Source organism: Siphateles boraxobius, unplaced genomic scaffold (genome assembly GCF_051911475.1).
Source record: "Siphateles boraxobius isolate OS27281-9 unplaced genomic scaffold, OSU_SipBor_1 7, whole genome shotgun sequence".
Taxonomy (NCBI): domain Eukaryota; kingdom Metazoa; phylum Chordata; class Actinopteri; order Cypriniformes; family Leuciscidae; genus Siphateles; species Siphateles boraxobius.
The window spans coordinates 39,370,445-39,392,413 of NW_027509197.1; the positions used below are offsets into that span (position 1 = coordinate 39,370,445).

The following is a 21,969-nucleotide window of genomic DNA, read 5'->3' on the forward strand; positions in this document are numbered from 1 at the left end:
TTTGATACGTGCTTGTATAGGCAGCCAGTGCAAGTCATAAGCCCCTTTCGCACAGCGCGTTTATCCCGGTAAATTGCCAGAACACCTTCTGTGTGAACGCAAACATGACCTGGGATCTTTGCCGGGATCGATGCCGGGTTGGGGACCTAGTAACATTGCCGTGTTCAGTCCCGGAACGCACGCTGTGTGAACAAAAGCCGTAATCAATGTCGTGTCGTAATGATGGCGCTGAAGCCGGGATCGTTCGCCAGCGTGAAACGGTACGTAATGCGCAAGTTTATAATCGAATCAGACAAAAAAATGCACAAGTGTAGTTTCTCGAGAGAGAAATCGCAGCTCATAAGCAAACTATAGACGCTGCTGCTGAGACATTACATGTCATATCGATGTTTACCGGATTTTTACGGGTTGTGTGTGAACGCACTCTCTGATTCCGGAAAAACACTGGCAGTGTGAATGAACCAAAGTCAAACGAACCCGGGTCAAATCCCGGTCACTTTATCCTTGTATTCTCCGGAATCTCTGTGTGAAAGGGGCTATAGAGTACCGGTGAAATATGTCGACGAGCAATTTGTCAATAACCGGGCGGCAGAATTTTTAGTACATTGTAATTTTTTGATGGAACGATTTGGGAGACCAACATAAGAGTGCATTGCAATAATCAAGCCTCGACGTAATAAAGGCGTGAATAAGCCTTTCCGCATCTGGCAGCGATAGAAATGATCGTAATCTAGTGATATTTCTTAGATGGAAGAATGCAAACCTTGAAATAGGTTCTAAGGTGCAGGCGTTGAACATTTTTGAAAAACGTTATCAAGTCCGTGTAAGAGTCCAGGTTCACAAGGTCTCAGTCCAGGAACATTATGAGCCTGATCTGCTTTTGTTGTGTGTGTGTATGTTGGATTAATATGACATGTTCATTTCAAGCTTTTTTGCGAGAAACATAATCATTCTCTGTCATTATTTCACCCTCAAGAAGATATAACATGCAAAAAAATAGCTATGAGTTACCATAAAACAGGAGAACCACAACAGAAATCAGAACTCAGATATAAATTAAGAAAAACCAACCGAAGAATAGAATCAATATGCTAAAGGAAACAGGTACACTGCACTGCACTGTTTTGCTTAAAACAAGCTAAATTATCTGCCAATAGGGTAAGAAAAATAATCTTGTTTCTGTTTGAATTAACATTATTTTTCTCACCCCATTGGCAGATAATTTAGCTTCTTTTAAGCATCAAATCACTTAATTTTGATTAATTCCCCCGGAAAACAGGGCATAATATCTCATGTCATTTTACTCATCTAGTAAATGCATCTTGATTTAAGAATTTTTAGATATTTGGACTGGAAACAAGACAAAAATACTGAGTAAGAAAAGCATTTTTTGCAGTGTAGGTTTTTAAAAGAGACTTGAAAGCTATAAAAACACGCTCGCCTGTCAGTGTGTCCCATGCATTCTTCAAACTAGCCAATCAGAGGCAGTTCTGCTGGAAGTGGGTTAAAATGCAAGGTGTTGTCACAGGGCTCGGCTTGGCAAGTTGAAAGGGAGTTCAGGAGAACGCTGGCGTCCGTGAAGGTCGCGTCTCTTTCTGTCCTTCAACCGTCTGTCGAGCCCTTGTGGAGAAGCTGCAGGATTTACACTGAATTCATTTGCTGATTTAATTTCCTCTACTGTGTTTTGCTCCAGTAACGCGTCCCGGCCAATGACAGCCGTGCGTGTTTTCTGCGGTGTGTGTACGACGGCCTGAAGGCAAGCGTCTCACAAGGGCAGCGGTGCAGCGCTAAAACACACACACACACACACACACACACACAAACACACACTGACCCTGTAAAGGCTGAACCTTCCCAAGTAATGCTTACATTTAAATGTACAATCAGAAGCGGCTTTTAAAAAAACACGATTAAATTGCTTTAAATTATATTTTAAAATGAGAAACATTACATTCAAATATTTTAACAAATGAACATTTAAAATCACAAACGCTATTTTCAAATAACTCTAGATTTAAAAAGCTTAACATGAATTTGAAATCAGAAGTATTAGAAAATATAGAAATTAAAATGCTTAAAATCTTAAACTTAAAACTGAAATCAAAACGTTACAATAATTTAACACTTAAAAAGCTTTTAATTACTGTAACACTTTAGTTTAGGGTCTCACTATTAAATAGTTGCTTATTATCATGCATATTACTAGGATATTGGCTGTTTATTAATACTTATAAAGCACATATTAATGCCTTATTCTGCATGACCATATTCTTCACATCTTAATCCTAAATTTAACAACTACCTTAATAACTGTTAATAAGAATTAATTAGGATTTTATTGAGGCAGAAGTCATAGTTAATAGTGAGAATTTGTTGAACCCTAACAGGAACTAAAGAAAACAGAACAGAATATCAAAATAAGAGTCCATAACCATAAAGAGTCCACTGGCATTAACATCCGATCAAGCAGATCAGATCATCAGCCAATCAGGACACAGCTAGTTTATATCAAGCGGCCTCTGTTTCTGGATAACCAATTGGATCTCATTTTCCCAAGCAATAAAAAAAAAAGTCAACCAGAAGTGGTGGGTTGTGTGACGTTGACCTGTGAATGCAGACATGATGGTACATTAAACTAAGATCCGATCACAATGCGTCCCCGACTACCTTTCGAACCAGGACACGTTGATCAAATTATTCCGATCACAAACGCGTTTACACTTGTCTTTTCAATGCGTTCTGTATGTGGACAACATCCGGATACAGGTCGCATGTTAATGCCAAGTGTAAACGCAGCCGTAGATGTGTTTGTTAGCTTTAGTTTGCACCCAGATCCTTCTTCAGAAGTAAACTGAAGCTTTCAAAACCTGCTTTTGGGAACATCCTCGGCTGGAAAAAATTATTTATAATTAAAATCTTGTATAATTCCAAAGGTGCTTGCACATTGAAGGCCATTGCACACTGAGTCCGAAATTTTCGTATGCGTTTTTTCGTATTCGTGATTCGGTGGCTCTGAATTGTCAAAACACCATTGAAACTGCTTACTACGGATGCGGAAAATGCAGAAAATCGAACCCGATCTGATTTCTTTTTTGACGGACAAAGGTTTCGTAGACAGTGTGCAAGTGTGATTGACATAACACGTGAGGTCTAATTTTTTTTTTTTTAACGTGCGAAAATTTCGAATGCGAATTTCGGACTCAGTGTGCATTGCCCTTGAGTCCGAAATTTTCATATTCGTTTTTTCGTATTTGTCATTCAGTGGCTCTGAATTTTTAAAATACCTCTAAAAATGCCACGGATGTGAAAAACGCAGAAAATCGAACCCAATACGAGTTTTTTTATGAAGGACGAAAGTTTCAGAGGCAGTGTGTTAAACGTGATTGACACAATGTGAGGTCGTATTTATTTTTTAACGTGCGTAAATTTCGTACTCAGTGTGCAAGGACCTTAATTCTACAAGCAGTTTATGGTATGTGTTAGTTAGCATTGGTACTGGACATTATAATTGGCTATCTGAATGAGAAAATATTGGCATAAACAGAGAATGTTTTATGTAAATGTGTGTGTGTGCGTGTGTGTGTAGGTGCTGCACTACCTCTCGGTGCAGAAAGCGTCTGATCTGACGAGGCATCTGCTGCCCTGTGTCCTACACGCTGCTCTTCTCAAAATCAAGGAGGAAGGTTTGTGTGAAACCACTACAGATGCACACAGTTTCCAGTGTCTCTGATGTCCCTAAACATGAGGTGAATGTTCTTCCAGAGTCGACCGAAGACATCCCGTCCGTGCGTAAGGCGCTCCAGCATCTCACGTCTCACGCCAGTAAACTTCTGCGTCACCCCAGTCCTGACTTCAAGAAACTGGAGGTGAGGGTCACACCACGCTATCAGACACAGTAGCTGGGTCCCAAAAAATGCTTTTCTTAGTATTTTTGTCTTGTTTCCAGACCAAATATCGAAAAAATCTTATATCAAGATGCATTTACTTTAGTAAAATGCCATTAGATATTATGTCTTGTTTTGTGGGGAAGTAAATACAAATTAATTGAGTTTTAAATTATCTGCCAATGTTTCTGTTCTTACCCCATTGGCAGATAATTTTGCTCTTTTTAAGCAAAAACTCATTTAATTTTGAATTATTCCCCCGGAAAACAAGACATAACATCTAATGGCATTTCACTCATCTAGTAAATGCATCTTGATTTAAGAATTTTATGATATTTGGACTGGAAACAAGACAAAAATACTAAGTAAGAAAATCATTTTTGCAGTGTACACTATGTACTCAACCTTGTAGTGTATGAACTTTATAAGTTTATTATGTCTTTCAACATCGGAGTCCGATAGCCCCTCCCCCTCTGCTATGTTATTAAAGCTGCGACAGTTAAGTGTTTTTTTTTCACTCAGTTTGTTTTTTTCGGTTAAATAAGTGCATCATCTGGGTATTTAAAGTGCACTTTTTCTTTTTAGGGTTTTCAGTGTGAACGCACTACTCGCACTATTCATACTACAAAATGGCGTAGAATAGAGCACAAGTACACGATTCGGGATGTACCTAGTGTAATCACCATGGGGAAATCTCAGAGCAAAACTGGGAGCTGTGAAAAATATGACACAATGTTTTTTTGCTAGATGAGAAGTTTGTATTTTTACTCTTTTAAAGGTGCATTGTGTAATATTTCTGAGGATCTATTGACAGAAATGCAATATAAGATCCATAACTATGTTTTCAGTGGTGTATAAAGACCTTGCATAATGAACCGTAATGTTTTTATTACCTTAGAATGAGACATTTATATCTCCATAACCGTGGTCGCCCCCTTCTATGGAGGTCGACATATTGTGTGGTCATGTTTCTAGCGTAGCCGACAGCGGACACACAGCGCTACAGCGAACACACAGCGCTACAGCGAACACACAGCGCTACAGCGAACACACCGCGCTACAGCGAACACACCGCGCTACAGCGAACACACCGCGCTACAGCGAACACACAGCGCTACAGCGAACACACAGCGCTACAGAGCGCGTCTCCTCACTACCTTGAAAAAGAAGTTTTCAGTGGTGTATAAAGACCTTACTTAATGAACCGTTATATTCGTATTACCTTAGAATGAGCAGTTTCTGTCTACACACACCGCAGGTTCCCGATCATTGAAATGCGCCGAAAATTTCTACGGTGGCCCTAAACGGACAAACGCGTTTCGTTACTATGTTGCTCTTCGTGCAAGGAAGCAACCTTAGTTCAGCGAATAAAACACTGACACAATGATGAACAAGTAACAATAATATTCGCAATAACATATAGTTTTACTGAATAATTAAGTAAACATAATTTCTTAATTTATCCTTGTAAAGAAACCTCATTGCTGAACTGCTACTCTCTGCAGTCTCAGACGATGACACATGTTCCTGTCGGCCACCGTAACTTTTGTTGGTTGCAATTCGTAACCTCACCACTAGATGCCGCTAAAAATCACACACTGCACCTTTAATTTCTAAATTAATTTACCTTTAATTACCTTTAATTTTTTAATTTTATTTAAATAAGTTTGAATTTTCCTTGCTTTTATTTTGTGATTATATTAATTCCTTTCTGTGCAAAGCACTTTGAATTACTTTTAACTTTATTTTATTTATAAAGCACTTTACAACTGCACCTGCAGACCAAAGTGCTGTACAATCAACAGCATAAAAACAAACATCACCTAAAAACAACATGTGTATGATTACCATATTGTTACCATATTGGAATTATTATAGTGCATTGAAATGTGAACGTGTGTGTGCTCTGTGTTGTCAGGAGGTTATTAATCAGATGAGCGCGGTGGAGGCCGTCGTTGCGATCGCACGCTCGCTCAAGGCCAAGTTTGGCATCACTAAAGGAGAGCGGGAGCAAGATGGTGACGAGCTGGAGAGGTAAAGGCTGTTTATTTCCACCATACTCGGGCTCAGACAATGCAAGTCACTTGTACAGATGCACAATATTATCAACACGTCATCGGAATCAGCTAAAAATGGCTTAAAAATAAAAGCAAAAGCATGAAATAAAAAATCTAAGTAAAAGCAGTTTCTAATTTTTGTTTTGAAAAACCTGCCTCTGTTTATGACTCCACCCTCCTGTTTGATATAGCTCCTCCCCCTTACTCAACATGACTCCACCCTCCTGGTTGATATAGCTCTGCCCCCTTACTCGACATGACTCCACCCTCCTGGTTGATATAGCTTTGCCCCCTTACTCAACATGACTCCACCCTCCTGGTTGATATAGCTCCGCCCCCTTACTCGACATGACTCCACCCTCCTGATTTATATAGCTCCACCCCCTTACTCGACATGACTCCACCCTCCTGTTTGATGTAGCTCAGCCCCCTTACTTGACATGACTCCACCCTCCTGGTTGATATAGCTCCGCCCCCTTACTCGACATGACTCCACCCTCCTGTTTGATATAGCTCCTCCCCCTTACTCAACATGACTCCACCCTCCTGGTTGATATAGCTCCGCCCCCTTACTTGACATGACTCCACCCTCCTGGTTGATATAGCTCTGCCCCCTTACTCGACATGACTCCACCCTCCTGGTTGATATAGCTCCGCCCCCTTACTCTACATGACTCCACCCTCCTGATTTATATAGCTCCACCCCCTTACTCGACATGACTCCACCCTCCTGTTTGATGTAGCTCCGCCCCCTTACTTGACATGACTCCACCCTCCTGGTTGATATTGCTCCGCCCCCTTACTCGACATGACTCCACCCTCCTGGTTGATATAGCTCCGCCCCCTTACTCAACATGACTCCACCCTCCTGGTTGATATAGCCGCCCCCTATCTAGACATGACTCTGGTATACTGTATAATATGAGGCTTTAGTCAATATTTTTAACAAGTTTGTTTTTCAGGATCATGTCACAATCTCTCATTTACTCGTGTTACTCCAAACCGGTATGGCTTTCTATCTTCAATAAGAAGATATTTTGAGAAATGTTGTTTGGTTTTCAACATTCTTCCAAATATCTTCTTTTATGTTCAGTAGAAGAAAAAAAGTCATTCAGATTTGTAACAGTAAATGAGAAGTGTCGAGCAGGAGGGCGGAGCCAAATAAAGGAGGAGTCACACTGAGCAAGAGGGGCGGAGCCATATTGAGGGGGCGGGATATCGAGCAGGAGGGGCGGAGCCGTGTCAAGCAAGAGGGCTGGAACTATCGAGTGTGAGGGGCGGAGCCATATCAAGCTGGAGGGTGGAGTCATGTTAAGCAAGTTGGGTGGAGCTGTATTGAGGAGGTGGAGCTATATATAGCAAGAGGGTGGAGTCTTGTTGAGCAAGATTGGTGGAGCTATATTGAGGTGGGCGGAGCTATATTGAGCACTAGAGTTGAGTCTTGTGTAGCAGAAGGTGCAGATTAATGTCATGCAGAAGCGGGCGGAGCTGTATTATTAAAAAGGGGGTGGGTCGTGTTGCGCAGGAGGGGCGGAGCTTGTGCTGTCAGTCTGACAGGGGCATGTCAGCCGAGTCTCCTGGCACTCGTTAGTTCCCAGGGGCCGCTCGGGGCCACAGCAGGCCGGTTAAGACAGACATACCGCCTCATTAAGATGAGACCCGGAGCTGCCCGCAGGAACAAAGACAGTTCAGTCCAGGTGTGTGTGTGTGTGATTGTGTTGAACAGGCTGAATTCACACACGCACACACAGACACAGGCGTAGTTGTTTTTCTCTGTATAATGGCAGCATTTCTCAGGCGACTATGAACATGATAAATATTCCTCTTCCTTCCTTCATCTGAACACTCCTCTACCTGTACTGTACAGTCACTGTCTCACATTATACCGTTATTCCTGTCTGTCTCTCAGGTTTGTGAGCTGTTTGCTGGAGGAGCCTGAGGTGTGTGTGGTCGGTGCAGGTCGAGGTCCTGCTGGAAGCATCATACATAAGCTCTTCGTCAGTTCTCAGCGGGTAAACACACACACACACGATCAAGGGTTTTATGTTTTATTATAATCATGGACTGGATTCTCTCTTCTCAGAAAAATTGGGCCAAAATGAGTCGGAAAATACTGGATATCAGCTCTAATTGTGCAATGTGCATCCGTGCTTGCTTTTGATAGAAGCATCTGCCAAGTGCTTTTATGTGAATGTATAATTCTGTTCTTGAGGTTACTAATGTTAGTAACACTTTGCAATAAGGTCCCATTAGTTAATGGATTTACTAACGTTAACAATGAACAATAAATTTGTTAGTGTTACTGTTTTGTAATGTTAGTTTATAAAAAAACAACTCTTAGGTCATTAAATAATATAAACAGACACAACTTGAATGTTGAAATTAACATTAAGATTAATAAATGCGTTTTTCATTATTAGTTTATGTTAATGTAGTTAACAAATGTAACCTTATAGAAAAGTGTTACCGTAATGTCGGCTGTCGGAGTAAAATCAACAGGACCGTCGCGTGTTAATAATTGTACGGACGCTTCATATCTGTGAGACGGTGCCGGACTCGTCCACATCATAATGTCTCAAAGCGACTTTAACAGCAAGAAGAGCCCAGGGTTTAAAAAATACTTTTAAAAATCCGCTCTAGCTGTTTTTCTGATTGTCATAATTAGCTAAATTAATGAAATGCAGCAGATGTCTTAGTTTCATTTAGAGCTTTAATGTGACACAGAGGTAATTAAACACGCCGGGCGAGTGATTTGTTTAAAAAAAGATTATTAAGGAGTGTGCCGGTTAAACAGCGAGTTTGATGAACGACCTTAAAGTCTGTCTTCGCATTAGTCTTGTGTTCATGTTAGTAGTGGTTTAGTTAGTGCCACTAGTACCGGTCACTCATCAGTTTGTTAACTGTTAGCTGGTCAATCTCACAACGAGATTTATGCCATGAAAGTGGTTGATTTCACGGTAACACTTTACAATAAGGTTCATTACTTAACTTTAGTTAACTACATTAGTTAACATAAACTAAGAATGAACAATACTTCTTCAGCATTTATTAATCTTAGTCAATATTAATTTCAACATTTACTAATACGTTATTAAAATCAAAGGTTGTGCTTGTTAACATTAGTTAATGCACTGTGAACAAACAATGAACAACTGTATTTTTATTTACTAACATTAATAAAGACTAATAAGTAAAGTAACAAATGTATTGCTTATTGTTAGTTCATGTTAGTTAATACATTTACTAATGTTAACTAATGAACCTTATTGTAAAGTGTTACCGATTTCACTGTAAAATCTGACCTGTAAATCAATTGAAGCTGGATTTTTTTAGATTTTTTTTAATGCAAATTCTAATGCATTAATTTTTCGTTGGATTTTGAGGTGTTTCCATGAGATTCCCCTGAAACCTCAGAGAGGGACATTCATTTTCCCCCGTTAGTTCTTAATATTAGTCCCTTCCAGTTGTGTCATCGTCATTCCCAGGATGCACTTGTGCCTAATGGTCCCAGTATAAATTGTAATTCTCAGCTACTTAAAGTTAAACAGGCTGAAAATGCGATATGAGCGTTGAAATGTCAGCCGTTGTTCTCGAGGTGAGCTTCAGACGTCTGTGCTCACAAGTTTTCTTTTAAGTGAGAAATGTTTGAAATTGAGTTTGTTTGCCTGAAACTCTTGCTCAATTAGCCCCCCCCCTTCTCTGTCTGCAGTGTGTGTGTGTGTGTGTGTGTGTGTGTGTGTGTGTGTGTGTGTGTGTGTGTGTGTGTGTGTGTGTGTGTGTGTGTGTGTGTGAGTGTGTGAGTGTGAGTGTGAGTGTGAGTGTGAGTGTGTGTGTGTGTGTGTGTGTGTGTGTGTGTGTGTGTGTGAGAGAGAGAGAGTGTATGTGAGGACTAAATTATAGCCTGTGTGTTGCCAGGCTGCAAATAGAAAGGCAATAATTATCCCAACCATCCCCATGTAAATCATGTGAAATCAGGGATTCAAATGAGGTGAGATTTCCTGGAAGAAAGAGAAATGAGAGAGAGAAAGAGAGACGGACCTCACAGAGGAGGAGAGACTTTGTTGCATGTGTTTATGGATATGTGCATGCACTGATTGCTCTGATTGATCATGTTTTGGATGTTTTCACTGTGTCATCACCAATGAACAGATAATGTGGTGCCGTGACCCGGACTCATCCAAAGCATTACTGCACCAAGGACCAATCAGATTCTTTATTAATATTTGGTTTCTTTTATAGGAATAACATTCTGAAGGAACATTATATTGATGTTTATACTCATGTTTAGACCATTTTGTACTCTTTCCTCTTCAGGGATGAATCATGTCATCGAATTTCAACCCAAAATCAAAAGAAAAGACATTATGTTTTGCTTAAAGAAAATCAAGCGTATAGAACCATTACGATTTTTGTAGCATTTATTGTCATGACAACTTAACCACATTCCCCCACTCTCGCATTATTCTTAATGATGATTCTCTATACTGTATAATTTGTACATTTAATTGTGCTTAATTGTCATTATAATATTGCTACCAATAATCGTAATGGTTTTAATAATTGTCTTTTTTTTCTCCTTTTGATTTTTTGCTTGAAATATGACCTGCACGTGCTGAGTGGTTTGGTGAGATTCACCGTTGCACGTTACAGCATGAACTGAACTTTTAAAAGTGCTCTTATTTGGCCTTGTATTTTGTGTTGTTCTTTTTCTTCATCTTTTTGTTTGTTTGTTTGTTCTCTCCTAACACCGCTTGTCTGTCACTATTGTCAAGTTGGCCGACTCCAGTGACGAGGTAAAATCAGCAACATCTGACACTATACGATTCCCCACCATTCACTGCAAAAAAATACAATAATGTTCTTCCTCAGTATTTTTGTCTTGTTTTACAGGGCAAACATTCTTAAATCAAGATACATTTACTGAAAAAGCTAAATGAGTTTTTGATGAAAACAAGAAAAAATATCTGCCATTGGGGTCCAAAAAATGATCTAAATTTAAAAGGAAAACAACATAAGCATTTTTTCAGCATAAACTCACCTTATTTGGACGGATTTCAGAAAAAAAGACTTAATATCTTCAGTTCATGTTTGCTTCATCTAAATGTATGTTGATTTTAGTATATTTAGATATTTGTACTGGAAAACAACACAGAAACACTGAACAAGAAAAACATTTTATTGCAGTGTTTCAGACAGATGCTGATGTCAATGAGGAACACAATCTGTAGAATCTGAATGTCTGTCACTAATATCTGCTTTTTGATTTTTTTTTTATCCTCACGTTGATTCGTTCACATCCTGTGCGCATTCAGGGCTTCCTGATGGACGTGGAGGTTTGTTTATAGACGCGTCTCAGTGCCGTAGAGATAGTGAGTGATGTTCTTCGTGTGCATTTTAGTGCACATGCTTTAGCTCATGCCTCGTTGTGTGATTAGACAAAAAACATCCCTGTGATAAATTATGTTACTGTCATCTTGACGAGTCGAAGTGATTTTCTGTGAAGATGGACGTCACATCATAGGTCGATCTCAATCCAGAATGTGCTTTTTCTCCACGTTCAGTCTCTGAGATGTGAACAGACATTTGCTAATTTGCAATCAGCTTTGCAATTAGTGAAATTTGTTCCTGTACGGGGGGAAAAAAAGAGATTGTGTCAATTTGCTTCACTCCTGCAGTCTCAACACACTCATTTAAGTCTCACCGAGAGCATTTGTTAAGAAGCGTCTTTGCTTTGTTGTTTCTTGACTCTCTGGTAAAAGACAAATAGGTTTATGTAACGTTGTCAACTTAGCTTATTATAAAAACATGTTACCTTCATGCATATACCATTAGCACTTCATGCAGTACAGATTAGCCACGTCCATGCTAAAGATTTAAGAGTGACACCGAATTAAAAATTGAGAGTGTTGATTGACACTGCAAAAAAATGCTTTTCTAACTTAGTATTTTCGTCTTGTTTCCAGTCCAAATATCAAACATTTCTTAAATCAAGACCCATTTGCTAAAGTAGAAAGTCTTGTTTTCTGGGGAAATAAATAAAAATTAAGTGAGTTTTTGCTTAAAACAAGCTAAATTATCTGCCAATAGGATAAGAATTTACATTGTTTTTCTCACCCCATTGGCAGATAATTTAGCTTTTTTTAAGCATCAAATCACTTAATTTTGATTAATTCCCCCGGAAAACAGGACATAATATCTTATGTCATTTTACTCTTCTAGTAAATGCATCTTGATTTAAGAATTTTTATATATTTGGACTAGAAACAAGACAAAAATACTGAGTATGAAAAGCATTTTTTGCAGTGGACAGAGTGGGATTCACATCAACCTTCTGGCATCTTGTGTGTTTGGTAATATTGGTTAATAATACAGCGACCAAAGACTCGTTGGCCTGGTTTCACAGACAAGGCTTTGATTAAACCAGGATTCGGCCTTAGTTCAATTAGGGCATTCGTGTAAACATTACTGGTGTGAATCCAGAGACAAAACAATGGCACTGATGTATTTTAAGATCTGTCAGTGCAAGTTGCTTTCAGTTAAAAAAAAGCATTTAGTTTGGGGCTAGCTCTGTGAAACCAGCTAGTTATGTTCTGCAATTTTAACTAAACAACCGTCTACAGAGAAGTCGTGTTTTGTTTCTGCTTTCTGCATCTCCACTTATTATAAGCGCTTTTGAGGTTGTTGTGTGATCTTGGCTCGTAAAGCGATCCAGTTTATGGATTAAATAAAATAGGAACGTGCAATATTTTGGACTTGTTTTAAATATAAAGCTTTTGGATTTATCTTAGTTTATTATGAGCTTTTTCTTGTTTTTGTTTTTTTAGCAAGATATTGCTTCACAAATGAGTCAAGACTCTTTCCCTGTGACTTTCTTGCATTTCTTGTTATTTAAAGAGCTTGTTAGTAATATGCGCTTATAGGTGGGTCCACAATTGCTCGTAAACTTTGTCCTGTAGATAACCTCGCGCACGAGCGGATACATTTCCTCGCTAGAGAAGCGTTCAGTTTTTCCGCCATGTAAATAGCAAATCTGCAAAAGTACGAGCGCAACTGGCTTTTAAATGGAATGGGAGATGAGACTCTGATTGGTTTATTGCACGTTACTCATTAAGAGAATAGTCAGAACCCTTTTAGACCAGCGCCGGGAGCGCCGACCATTTTTCCCGTCGTTAAATAAGCAAAAGTGGATTCGGACACGGCTTCTAAATGCACTTTAGACCATGCGCTTAGATCATTAAAATAGGGGACTCAATATTGATCCAGTTCTGTTCTATAACAGTGTCGATCTTGCACAATCAAATCAATTATAAAACAAGAAATGCAAAAAGTGCTGCACGGGGTGTAACTTCAGTATCTCTGGGTGTACACTGCAAAAAATGCTTTTCATACTCAGTATTTTTGTCTTGTTTCCAGTCCAAATATCTAAAAATTCTTAAATCAAGATGCATTTACTAGAAGAGTAAAATGACTTGAGATATTCTGTCCTGTTTTCCGGGGGAATTAATCAAAATTAAGTGATTTGATGCTTAAAAAAAGCAAAATGATCTGCCAACGGGGTCAGAAAAATAATGTTAATTCAAACAGAAACAAGATTATTTTTCTTACCCTATTGGCAGATAATTTAGTTGGTTTTAATCCAAAACTCACTTAATTTTTATTTATTTCCCCAGAAAAACAAGACTTATTATCTTCTACTTTAGTAAATGGGTCTTGATTTAAGAAATGTTTGATATTTGGACTGGAAACAAGACAAAAATACTAAGTCAAAAAAGCATTTTTTGCAGTGTAGGGATGATTCCACTCATAAGAAAAAACAATCTAAGGCACTTGAATAATTAGATTTAGAAAAAATATAAATGCCTCATTCATTCGTATACAGTGATGTGAATAAGTTAGGACACCCATGCTAAAGTTGCCTAAAAAGAGGAATAAAAAATAATCTTTTGGAAATTGATCTTAATGCCTTAATTAAAAAAATGAGGATAAATCCAACCTTTAAGGACACCAATTTTCTTTGTGAATGAATAATGCATCATAAATAAATAAATGTTCTTCCTTAAAATACAGGGTGCATAAGTCAGGACACTCCTATGTTAAATTCCCATCGAGACAGGCAGATTTTTATTTTTAAAGGCCAGTTATTTCATGGATCCAGGATAATATGCATCCTGATAAAGTTCCCTTGGCCTTTGGGATTAAAATATCCCACATCATCACACACCCTTCACCATACGTAGAGATTGGAATGGGGTACTTTCCATAAGATCATCTTTCAATGCAAATCAAACCAGCTATTAGGCTAACTGAAATAAAACCATGCCAATCTCTAGATATGGTGAAGTGTGTGTGATGATGTGGGGCTTTTTTAATTCCAAAGGCCAAGGAAACTTTATCAGGATGCATATTATCCTGGATCCATGAAATAACTGGCCGTAAAAAACAAAAATCTGCTGTCTCTATGGGAATTTAACATAGGGGTGTCCTGACTTATGCAACCTGTATTTTAAGGAAGAACATTTATTTATTTATGATACATTTTCATTCACAAAGAAAATTGGTGTCTTTAAAGGTTGGATTTATCCTCATTTTTTTAATTAAAGCATTAAGATCAATTTCCAAAAGATGATTTTTTATTCCTCTTTTTAGGCAACTTTAGCATGGGTGTCCTAACTTATTCACATCACTGTAAAGCCTTTATTTTTTCATGGCTTAGATAGCAGATAGATACTTGCAGCGTTTTAAAGCAGCACTAAGTAGGAATTCCATTTTTGTCAAACAGCGACCCCTAGAGTCGCTGTGAAGTACTTGTACTGTCGTAAATAGCACTCACGCAGAGATGGCTCTGCACTCACGGCCGGATCCCCTCGCCCTTACACCAGTACCTGTTCAGTAGGATAGAAGCTGTAACGAGTGGAAATAAGGTGTGGTCCCTTTAAGAGCTGCGCGCGCCCTGTTTAACTGTCGGCAGTCTGTATTGTATGTGCGCCTCGAACACCACATGTATACGGCGCCGGATTATTTCTGTTTGATGCTCATTTTATCAGAATTTTATCAGATCTTTTTTGCCGTAAAGCAGTTCGTTACATCGCGAGACCTAATATCACGCGACACTTCCTGATGCTGCGGCCGGCGGCCCGCCGGCTCAAAGTTGCAAGTGTGTTTTTTCCGCCCACATGCGATAGGGGGATGCGAAACGACCACCATTCAACCCGAAAAGAGTAATATAACCATTCCAATGACTCCGAAGCTGATCGGTTGAGGTAAAAAACCTGCATAGTTCACCTTTAAAAACAGGTGACAAGCAACGGCACACCCACACGTTGCGGCCAATAAGCCTTCATCAGGGTGTGAGTGACAAACACAATCAGAGTTACTTGAAACCGCAATCAACTGGTCACAACAACGATCAGCTGGTCATGCGGCACAGGACAAACAGAAGAGACAAAGTTCAAACATGTTTTTTCTTACAATTATAAATCAAATTCGATTCAGGTATAAAGCAGATCTGTTTTCAGAAAAAAAAACCTTTATGAAGAAGCCTGATGTGTTTTGTGCGCTGATGTGTTCAGGCCGCCCTGTTGGCTCCGATGGAGGAAGAAACGGGCCGTTCGGGAGGAACGGATGACAGGAAAGCGGTTCCGGATTTTCCGCCCCCTGCTGGACGGGAGATTATCCTCCGGACCTGCGTTCCTCGACCCGCGCCGTTCTCCAAAGCCCTGCCCCAGCGCCTCTTCTGCGTGCTCATGCGGGACGAGTTCAGGCTCGCCGGGGCCTTTTCATCCGACACCTCGTTCTTCTGACCGCATCCGTCGTGTGCGGGACGGCTTGGTTAAATGAGACGCAGCTTTAGTGAAATCAGCAAATGGTAATGGTGTCTCCTGCTGTTCTTACAGAGTTAAAACATTGCACATGTAATCACGGGAAACGTCTGTTTCTGGATCGGCCCTCAAGCAACTGCTCTTCTGAGGGTCTAATAACCTTCGCTTGGATGTTAAAATGGTTTTATATCTGGTGGGTTTTCACACATGCTAATAATATCAGTTCCCCTACTGTGTTTTTGATGAGAAAAGCTTTAGTTGACTTCGCCTTAGGAAACATTATCAGAACACACACACACACACACGTTACTCACTGACTTGTAATAGTAAATAAAAAAAGCTGAGATCATGTAGCATTTAGCATCATTGTATCGATTTCTGTCTCGGATCAGAGGTGAGATCACGAGTGCATTCAGACGTTTATATATATATCGATTCCCTCTTGTGCCGCTTCTGTTTCCTTCGCCAGAACGTCAGTCGCTTTCTGCTAATGACATTAATGTAGAAGTCTGTCTGATGATGTATTGTCAGTCTGTGCTATTATCTATCTCATGTATTTGACCAGATCTAAATGTCAAACCAATATGATCATCTTCATTTTGACTTGTGAAAATAATAAAATGTCTGAACATAATTAGGCTTTCCAGCCAGACTTGTTATTGTCGTTGTTCTCGTTTCATGATCATTGCCTCATTAGCGCTTTGTGCCGCTCATGGTGCTTTAATTGCATTAAGGGTTTTAAATGAATGCTGAAGTTAGATCGTTAATACGGGACGTTAGGTTGAGTAACTTCTGCTCTGGATCAGACGAGTGCGTCGCGATTCTGTTTCAGTCGATAAATAACTCTCTATGACATCTTACGACCACAGAAACTTTCACACAAAGAAGGATAACTATAACAATATAATTAGAACTATATCAGCGTCCACTCCAGCGGGCGATGACGCCGATTATTATAAGCGTACACTGCAGTTTAAAGCAGGGTGGATTCTGATTGGCTGTCAATGTTTTTATCGTTCATCATCTGGGGAAAAATCATCATTCCAATGATATCGTTCCTCTGTGCGAAAAAATGATATCGTTCCTCTGTGCTGCTGTTTGTTGTCTGTCCCTTTAAATGATTGAACTCTTTAAAACAAGATGGATTTTGATTTGCTCTCGTTCGTCAGCTGGGAAAAAAATCGCTCAGAGGGGGCGTTTTACACGACACCGTTTTCAACTGAACTTTTTATGCGTTTTGACCATTCATTTACACAACAACAGCGTTTTAGGGGCCTGAAAACACAAACTTTGGAAAACAGGTTTCAAAGTTATTGATAGTTATCGTTTTCGTGTAAACTATAAAAACGTGAATTTGTGAAAACGGTGACGTCATGCGCATGCGTGTTCAGTATATTGGCGCATAGTTATTCTTTACGAAGTGACATCGCCATCTACTGGCCTGGCAGCAGAATACGCCATTTTTAATCAGTGCTAGCGTCAACGTGTGATCGTCTACGAGTGGATCTCTGAGTGAGTGATTGGAGGCGGGGCTCATTTGCATCATAGAACCGCGCATACTAAATAAGGCAAGGGTGTCCAGTTACATTCAAGCTATTTTAAGGCATAAATAAAAAAATTCAAGGAACATTTTTTAAATAATGTAATTTTGCTGATCAAAGATGAATTTTAAGGGATAAAAATTATTGACTACAGGTGGACTTTAATATAACTCTGATTGTGTTAGGCTGTAAGAAGAAAGACATACTTCTACCATGGCTTGAGGGTGAGTAAATTATGGAATCATTTTAATTTTTTGGGTAAACTAATCCTTTAAGCATAAAAGTTGTTACTATTTCTGGAAACCTGTTTGGTTGTGTTAATGCTTTTATGCTTTTAATGTGTTGTAGCCTGGAATATTTTTTATGTTTTATACATTATATTCCTGCGGTAGAACACATAGATGGTCTACTATGAAGGAAGGGGCCATAGTTATCATCCTTGTTGTGCACGGGCCTTTATGCATTTATCCAATGCGACTTTGCATTAAAGCTGTCATTTATTTTTCATATTAACACACGGTGTTGTTAGTCGTACGCCCTTCTGTTGTGATCAGTAGGAAAACTTTATTTTCAGCACTTTATCTTGCGCCGATCGCGCTCAGTTTTAGGCTACTCTGCGGTTCCGAACGGGAGACAGCTTGAGATCTCGCTGGCTTTGGCACCGTGCGATCGGTGCCGTGGGAGAAGCGCTTCACAGCTTGATGATCGGTGTCCGCTGGCTGGTCCCGTAGCGTTTCCATAAACAGAGATATGGCTGTGAAACGCTTTAACACCCGGAGCTCCGCTTATCACGGTTCTTGTTGCCATGGCGACGTTCAGCACTTCCCCCGTTTCCAACCGGCTCCCCTCTTTTTTTCCCGTTTGGTGTTTGGCAACGCACACGCGTCGAGGAGGAGCGCGTGGGCGTCGGAGCGCACGCACACCCCCGTCGGTCTCTTCGGGACGACGGACAGATTTTCACACACATGTCTGTGTGGAGGATGGAGGCCTTGTTATTTTGAATTCCCTTTTCTAGGGCCAACCAAACCTTGTCCAAAATCAAACGCGCGAAACCCACAAAAGTTGATGCGGTGCGTAAAATGGAGGCGGCGACAACAACAAAAGGAGGTTCAGAACTTCTGCCTTTGTTCCAGTTTGAAAGCTCTTCTCTCCTAGCCAAACACGGATGAGATGTTACAATAACTTTAGAGCAGAGGAGAAATAAAATATATTTGCAAACCCATTTTTCACAAAGTTTTTTGCTCTACTTTTAAACTGTATTCCCGCTCAGTGTCTTCTCCCTCTTTTCCTCGCACTAACCCCCCTCCGAGGCGCACGGGCTTGTTGTCATAAATCACGCTGGCACTTCTCGGTTGGAGAAGACAGATGCGGCCCGGATAACGCGGATTACGAGCTGGATGCCGTGACTGAGTCTGTTGATGTCTAACACACGTCCTTGTTCTTCAACCCACTGGCAGTGTCCGAAGTTATATCAAAATTGACTATAGTGATTATTATCAATAATTTATCCGTGTACATCAGGGGTGCCCAATCCTATTCCCTGCCGATCGACTGTCCTGCGCAGTTAATCTCCAACCCTAACTAAACACACCTGCATTTCATTTTCAAGTGATCCTGAAGACTTTGTTTGATAAGGGTTTGAGATTAACTGTGCAGGACAGTGGATCGCTGTACATCAGTAGGCTATTGTTTTGTTTTTTATTAATGTTTTGCACCTTTTTATTTTACCTAAAAGTTATTTTGATTAAAGTGTAATTCAACACTTTTTTTATTTGTAGCTCTTCTCTGATGACGAGGGCCTGGCAAACTGTCACTCACATAAGATCCACCAATAGCAAACCACAACCATCCAATCAATTCCCCATAGACAAAATCAAATCCCTCCACATTTGTTCTTGTTTGAGATGCCGTTTTACTCGGATATATATATATATATATATATATATATATATATATATATATATATATATATACATACATATATATAGATGCTTGTTTTCGTCACAGAATAAAAAATAAAATCGGTAATTGCGACTTTTTATCAGAATTGCATGTAGTCGCAATTGCGAGTTATAAAGTCAGAATTGCGTGATATAAAGTTACTGTTGTGTGGTATGAAGTCAGAATTGCTTGAATCGTGATATAAAGTCACAATTGCTTGTTATAAAGTCAGAATTAAACTTCTGTAAAACTTCTGAATAAAAAATTCGGACTGTTTTTCATAATTTAATGTTTATATCTCGCAAAGTCGCAATTCTGACTTTATAACACGTAATTAGGAGTTATATAATATAAAGTTGCAATTGTGTGTTATAAAGTCAGATTTGCGAGATATGAATTTGCAATTGCGAGAAAAAAAGTTGCAATAATCTTTTAAAAAATGTTATTCTGTGACGGAAACAAGCTAATATAGGCTACATCACAATATGGAAGAAAAAACAGTTGCAACTTCTGGTTCATGTCAACTTTAATCCCGTCACTGTTGACGATTTCTTTTCAATGTATATGGTGTCATACTTGTGATTTCTTTCCTTTGAACAGAAAACTACACTAACTGCTGTGTCTGAAATGTAATACTTACCTACTATATAGTATGCGAAAAACAGTAAGCCAAAAGAGTAGTATGCCCAAATAAATATGGCTACATCCGAAATCACACACTTCCCTACTATATAAGTGAAAAACAGTATGTGACAAAAGAAGTATGTCCGAATTCACAAAGAGTAGGCAAAAAGGTTGACGTACTTCTTCCGGTGAGATTCTGAAGTGTGCATGTGATTGACACTTTACTATCCCATGATGCCACAGGAGAGGATTTGTGAACGACAGTAAAGTGACACAACTGACGCTGGTAGGTCACATGATAATGACATCATGGCAAATGTAGTAGCCTACGTCCATATTACATTCATACTACACACATTCATACTATATATAACATACCTTTTAGCTGTCTAAAGTAATTACTTATTCAAATTAGTTATTACTTATTCAAATTACTTATTCAAATGGCAGTAAAGCAATGCTTTACAGTCATGTGACTATAACAACATGGCGGATGTAGTACGTCTGAATTTCATTCATACTACCCATTTTTATATTATATAGATTGTACTTTTTTAACACTTGCATAGTAATTTCAAATGTAGTACCTACTTACACAGTATGTGATTTCCAAGTATTTCCTGTTACTGATTTCTACTTCTATATCCCTGTTCAGTTTACTGTAAAGCAAATCTTCTGAGCTAAACTTTTTTTATTTTATGCAAAAAATATATTTCATGATATAGTTTGGACTCTGAAATTGATAGAAAATCTAAGCCACGTCTAAAGTCAAGTCACCTTTATTTATATAGCGCTTTTTACAATACAGATTGTTTCAAATCAGCTTTACAGAGATAACAGGAAAATAATGTTGTAATAATATTGTTAAATATAAAATGAAATGTCCCCAACTAAGCGAGCCAAAAGCCAATGGCGATAAAGGCGAAGAAAGACGAAAAAGGCGACAGTGGCAAGAAACCCAGAACCCAGGCTCAGTCCTCCTTTGGGCAACGAACGAACAGTGTATGATTATGATTCAGGCAGCATTATAGGTCAGAAGTCAGATTGGATCAGAACTTTCACAATATTTATCCAGTTCATCTGGTTGGGATCGGAGTCATCACGCAGGAATGGAGATGAGTTTGTTGAGGTGTCCATGAAGCCTTCAAAGTGTTGATGAGGCTGGCACTTCAGGGATGCGTTGTCGTCGTGTCCATGTGACGGTCCTTCATTAGATCCAGATACGGCCTGGATCCGGCGGACTGCGGTAAACCTTGGGATAAACAGAGAGACTAATATTAGCGTAGACGCCATCCTTCTTATGATGTACAAAGTACATCAGGATTTATGGGAAGTGTTCCCGGTTCCGGCTGATCTAAACTATGCAGTCTAACATTGAATTATAGAAGTCTATAATGTGTTATGTGAATGCTAAGCCAAAGGGATGTGTTTTTAGTCTAGATTTGAACTGACTGTGTCTGCTTACCGAACAATGTTAGGAAGATTGTTCCAAAGTTTTGGAGCTAAATAGGAAAAGGATCTACCGCCAGCAGTCGATTTAGATATTCTAGGTATTATCAACTGGCCGGAGTTTTGAGATCGCAATAGACGTGAAGGAATATAATGCGTTAAGAGCTCGCTCAAGTACTGGGGAGCTAAACCATTTAGTGCTTTGTAAGTAATCAGCAATATTTTAAAATTTATACGATGTTTAATAGGGTGGCAATGCAGTGTTGACAGAACCGGGCTAATATGGTCATACTTCCTGGTTCTGGTAAGAACTCTAGCGGCTGCGTTTTGGACCAACTGTAGTTTATGTATTAAGCGTGCAGGGCAACCACCCAGTAGAGCATTACAATAATCTAGCCTTAATGTCATGAACGCATTAACTAATTGTTCTGCATTTTTAATTGAGAAATAAATTTTATTTTTAGCATGTTTGTGTGTTAAACTCTTATTTAAATAGGCTGCACATAATAATAAAACACGATCTGTTTGTACAGAGAGTGTTAGGTCAGCAATGGCCACAAAAAAAAGAAAAATGTGTGTGTAGGAAGTGCTATATAAGATTATCTAAATCTGGTTTTGTGCCTCAAATACCAACTCCCACATGCAATAGGTTGCA

At 39.2% G+C, this 21,969-nt stretch overlaps 1 protein-coding gene across 8 annotated transcripts in view; it reads left to right on the forward strand.

Annotated features, from left to right (window-relative positions):
* The window catches only part of rab3gap1 (RAB3 GTPase activating protein subunit 1), a 67,500-nt gene that overhangs the window by 39,221 nt on the left and 6,310 nt on the right, over positions 1–21,969 (forward strand). The window contains exons 20-26 of one of the 8 annotated variants that reach the window (XM_077215819.1): positions 3,587–3,683; positions 3,763–3,866; positions 5,803–5,918; positions 7,851–7,953; positions 10,714–10,734; positions 11,254–11,274; positions 15,511–15,893. In XM_077215819.1, coding sequence (XP_077071934.1) covers positions 3,587–3,683; positions 3,763–3,866; positions 5,803–5,918; positions 7,851–7,953; positions 10,714–10,734; positions 11,254–11,274; positions 15,511–15,741 — 693 coding nt within the window. In that variant the 3' untranslated portion in view covers positions 15,742–15,893. Of the gene's footprint in view, positions 1–3,586; positions 3,684–3,762; positions 3,867–5,802; positions 5,919–7,850; positions 7,954–10,713; positions 10,735–11,253; positions 11,275–15,510; positions 16,394–21,969 lie in introns of those variants that run through there. The other 7 variants (XM_077215820.1, XR_013197104.1, XR_013197105.1 and 4 more) reach the window with 7 other exon arrangements.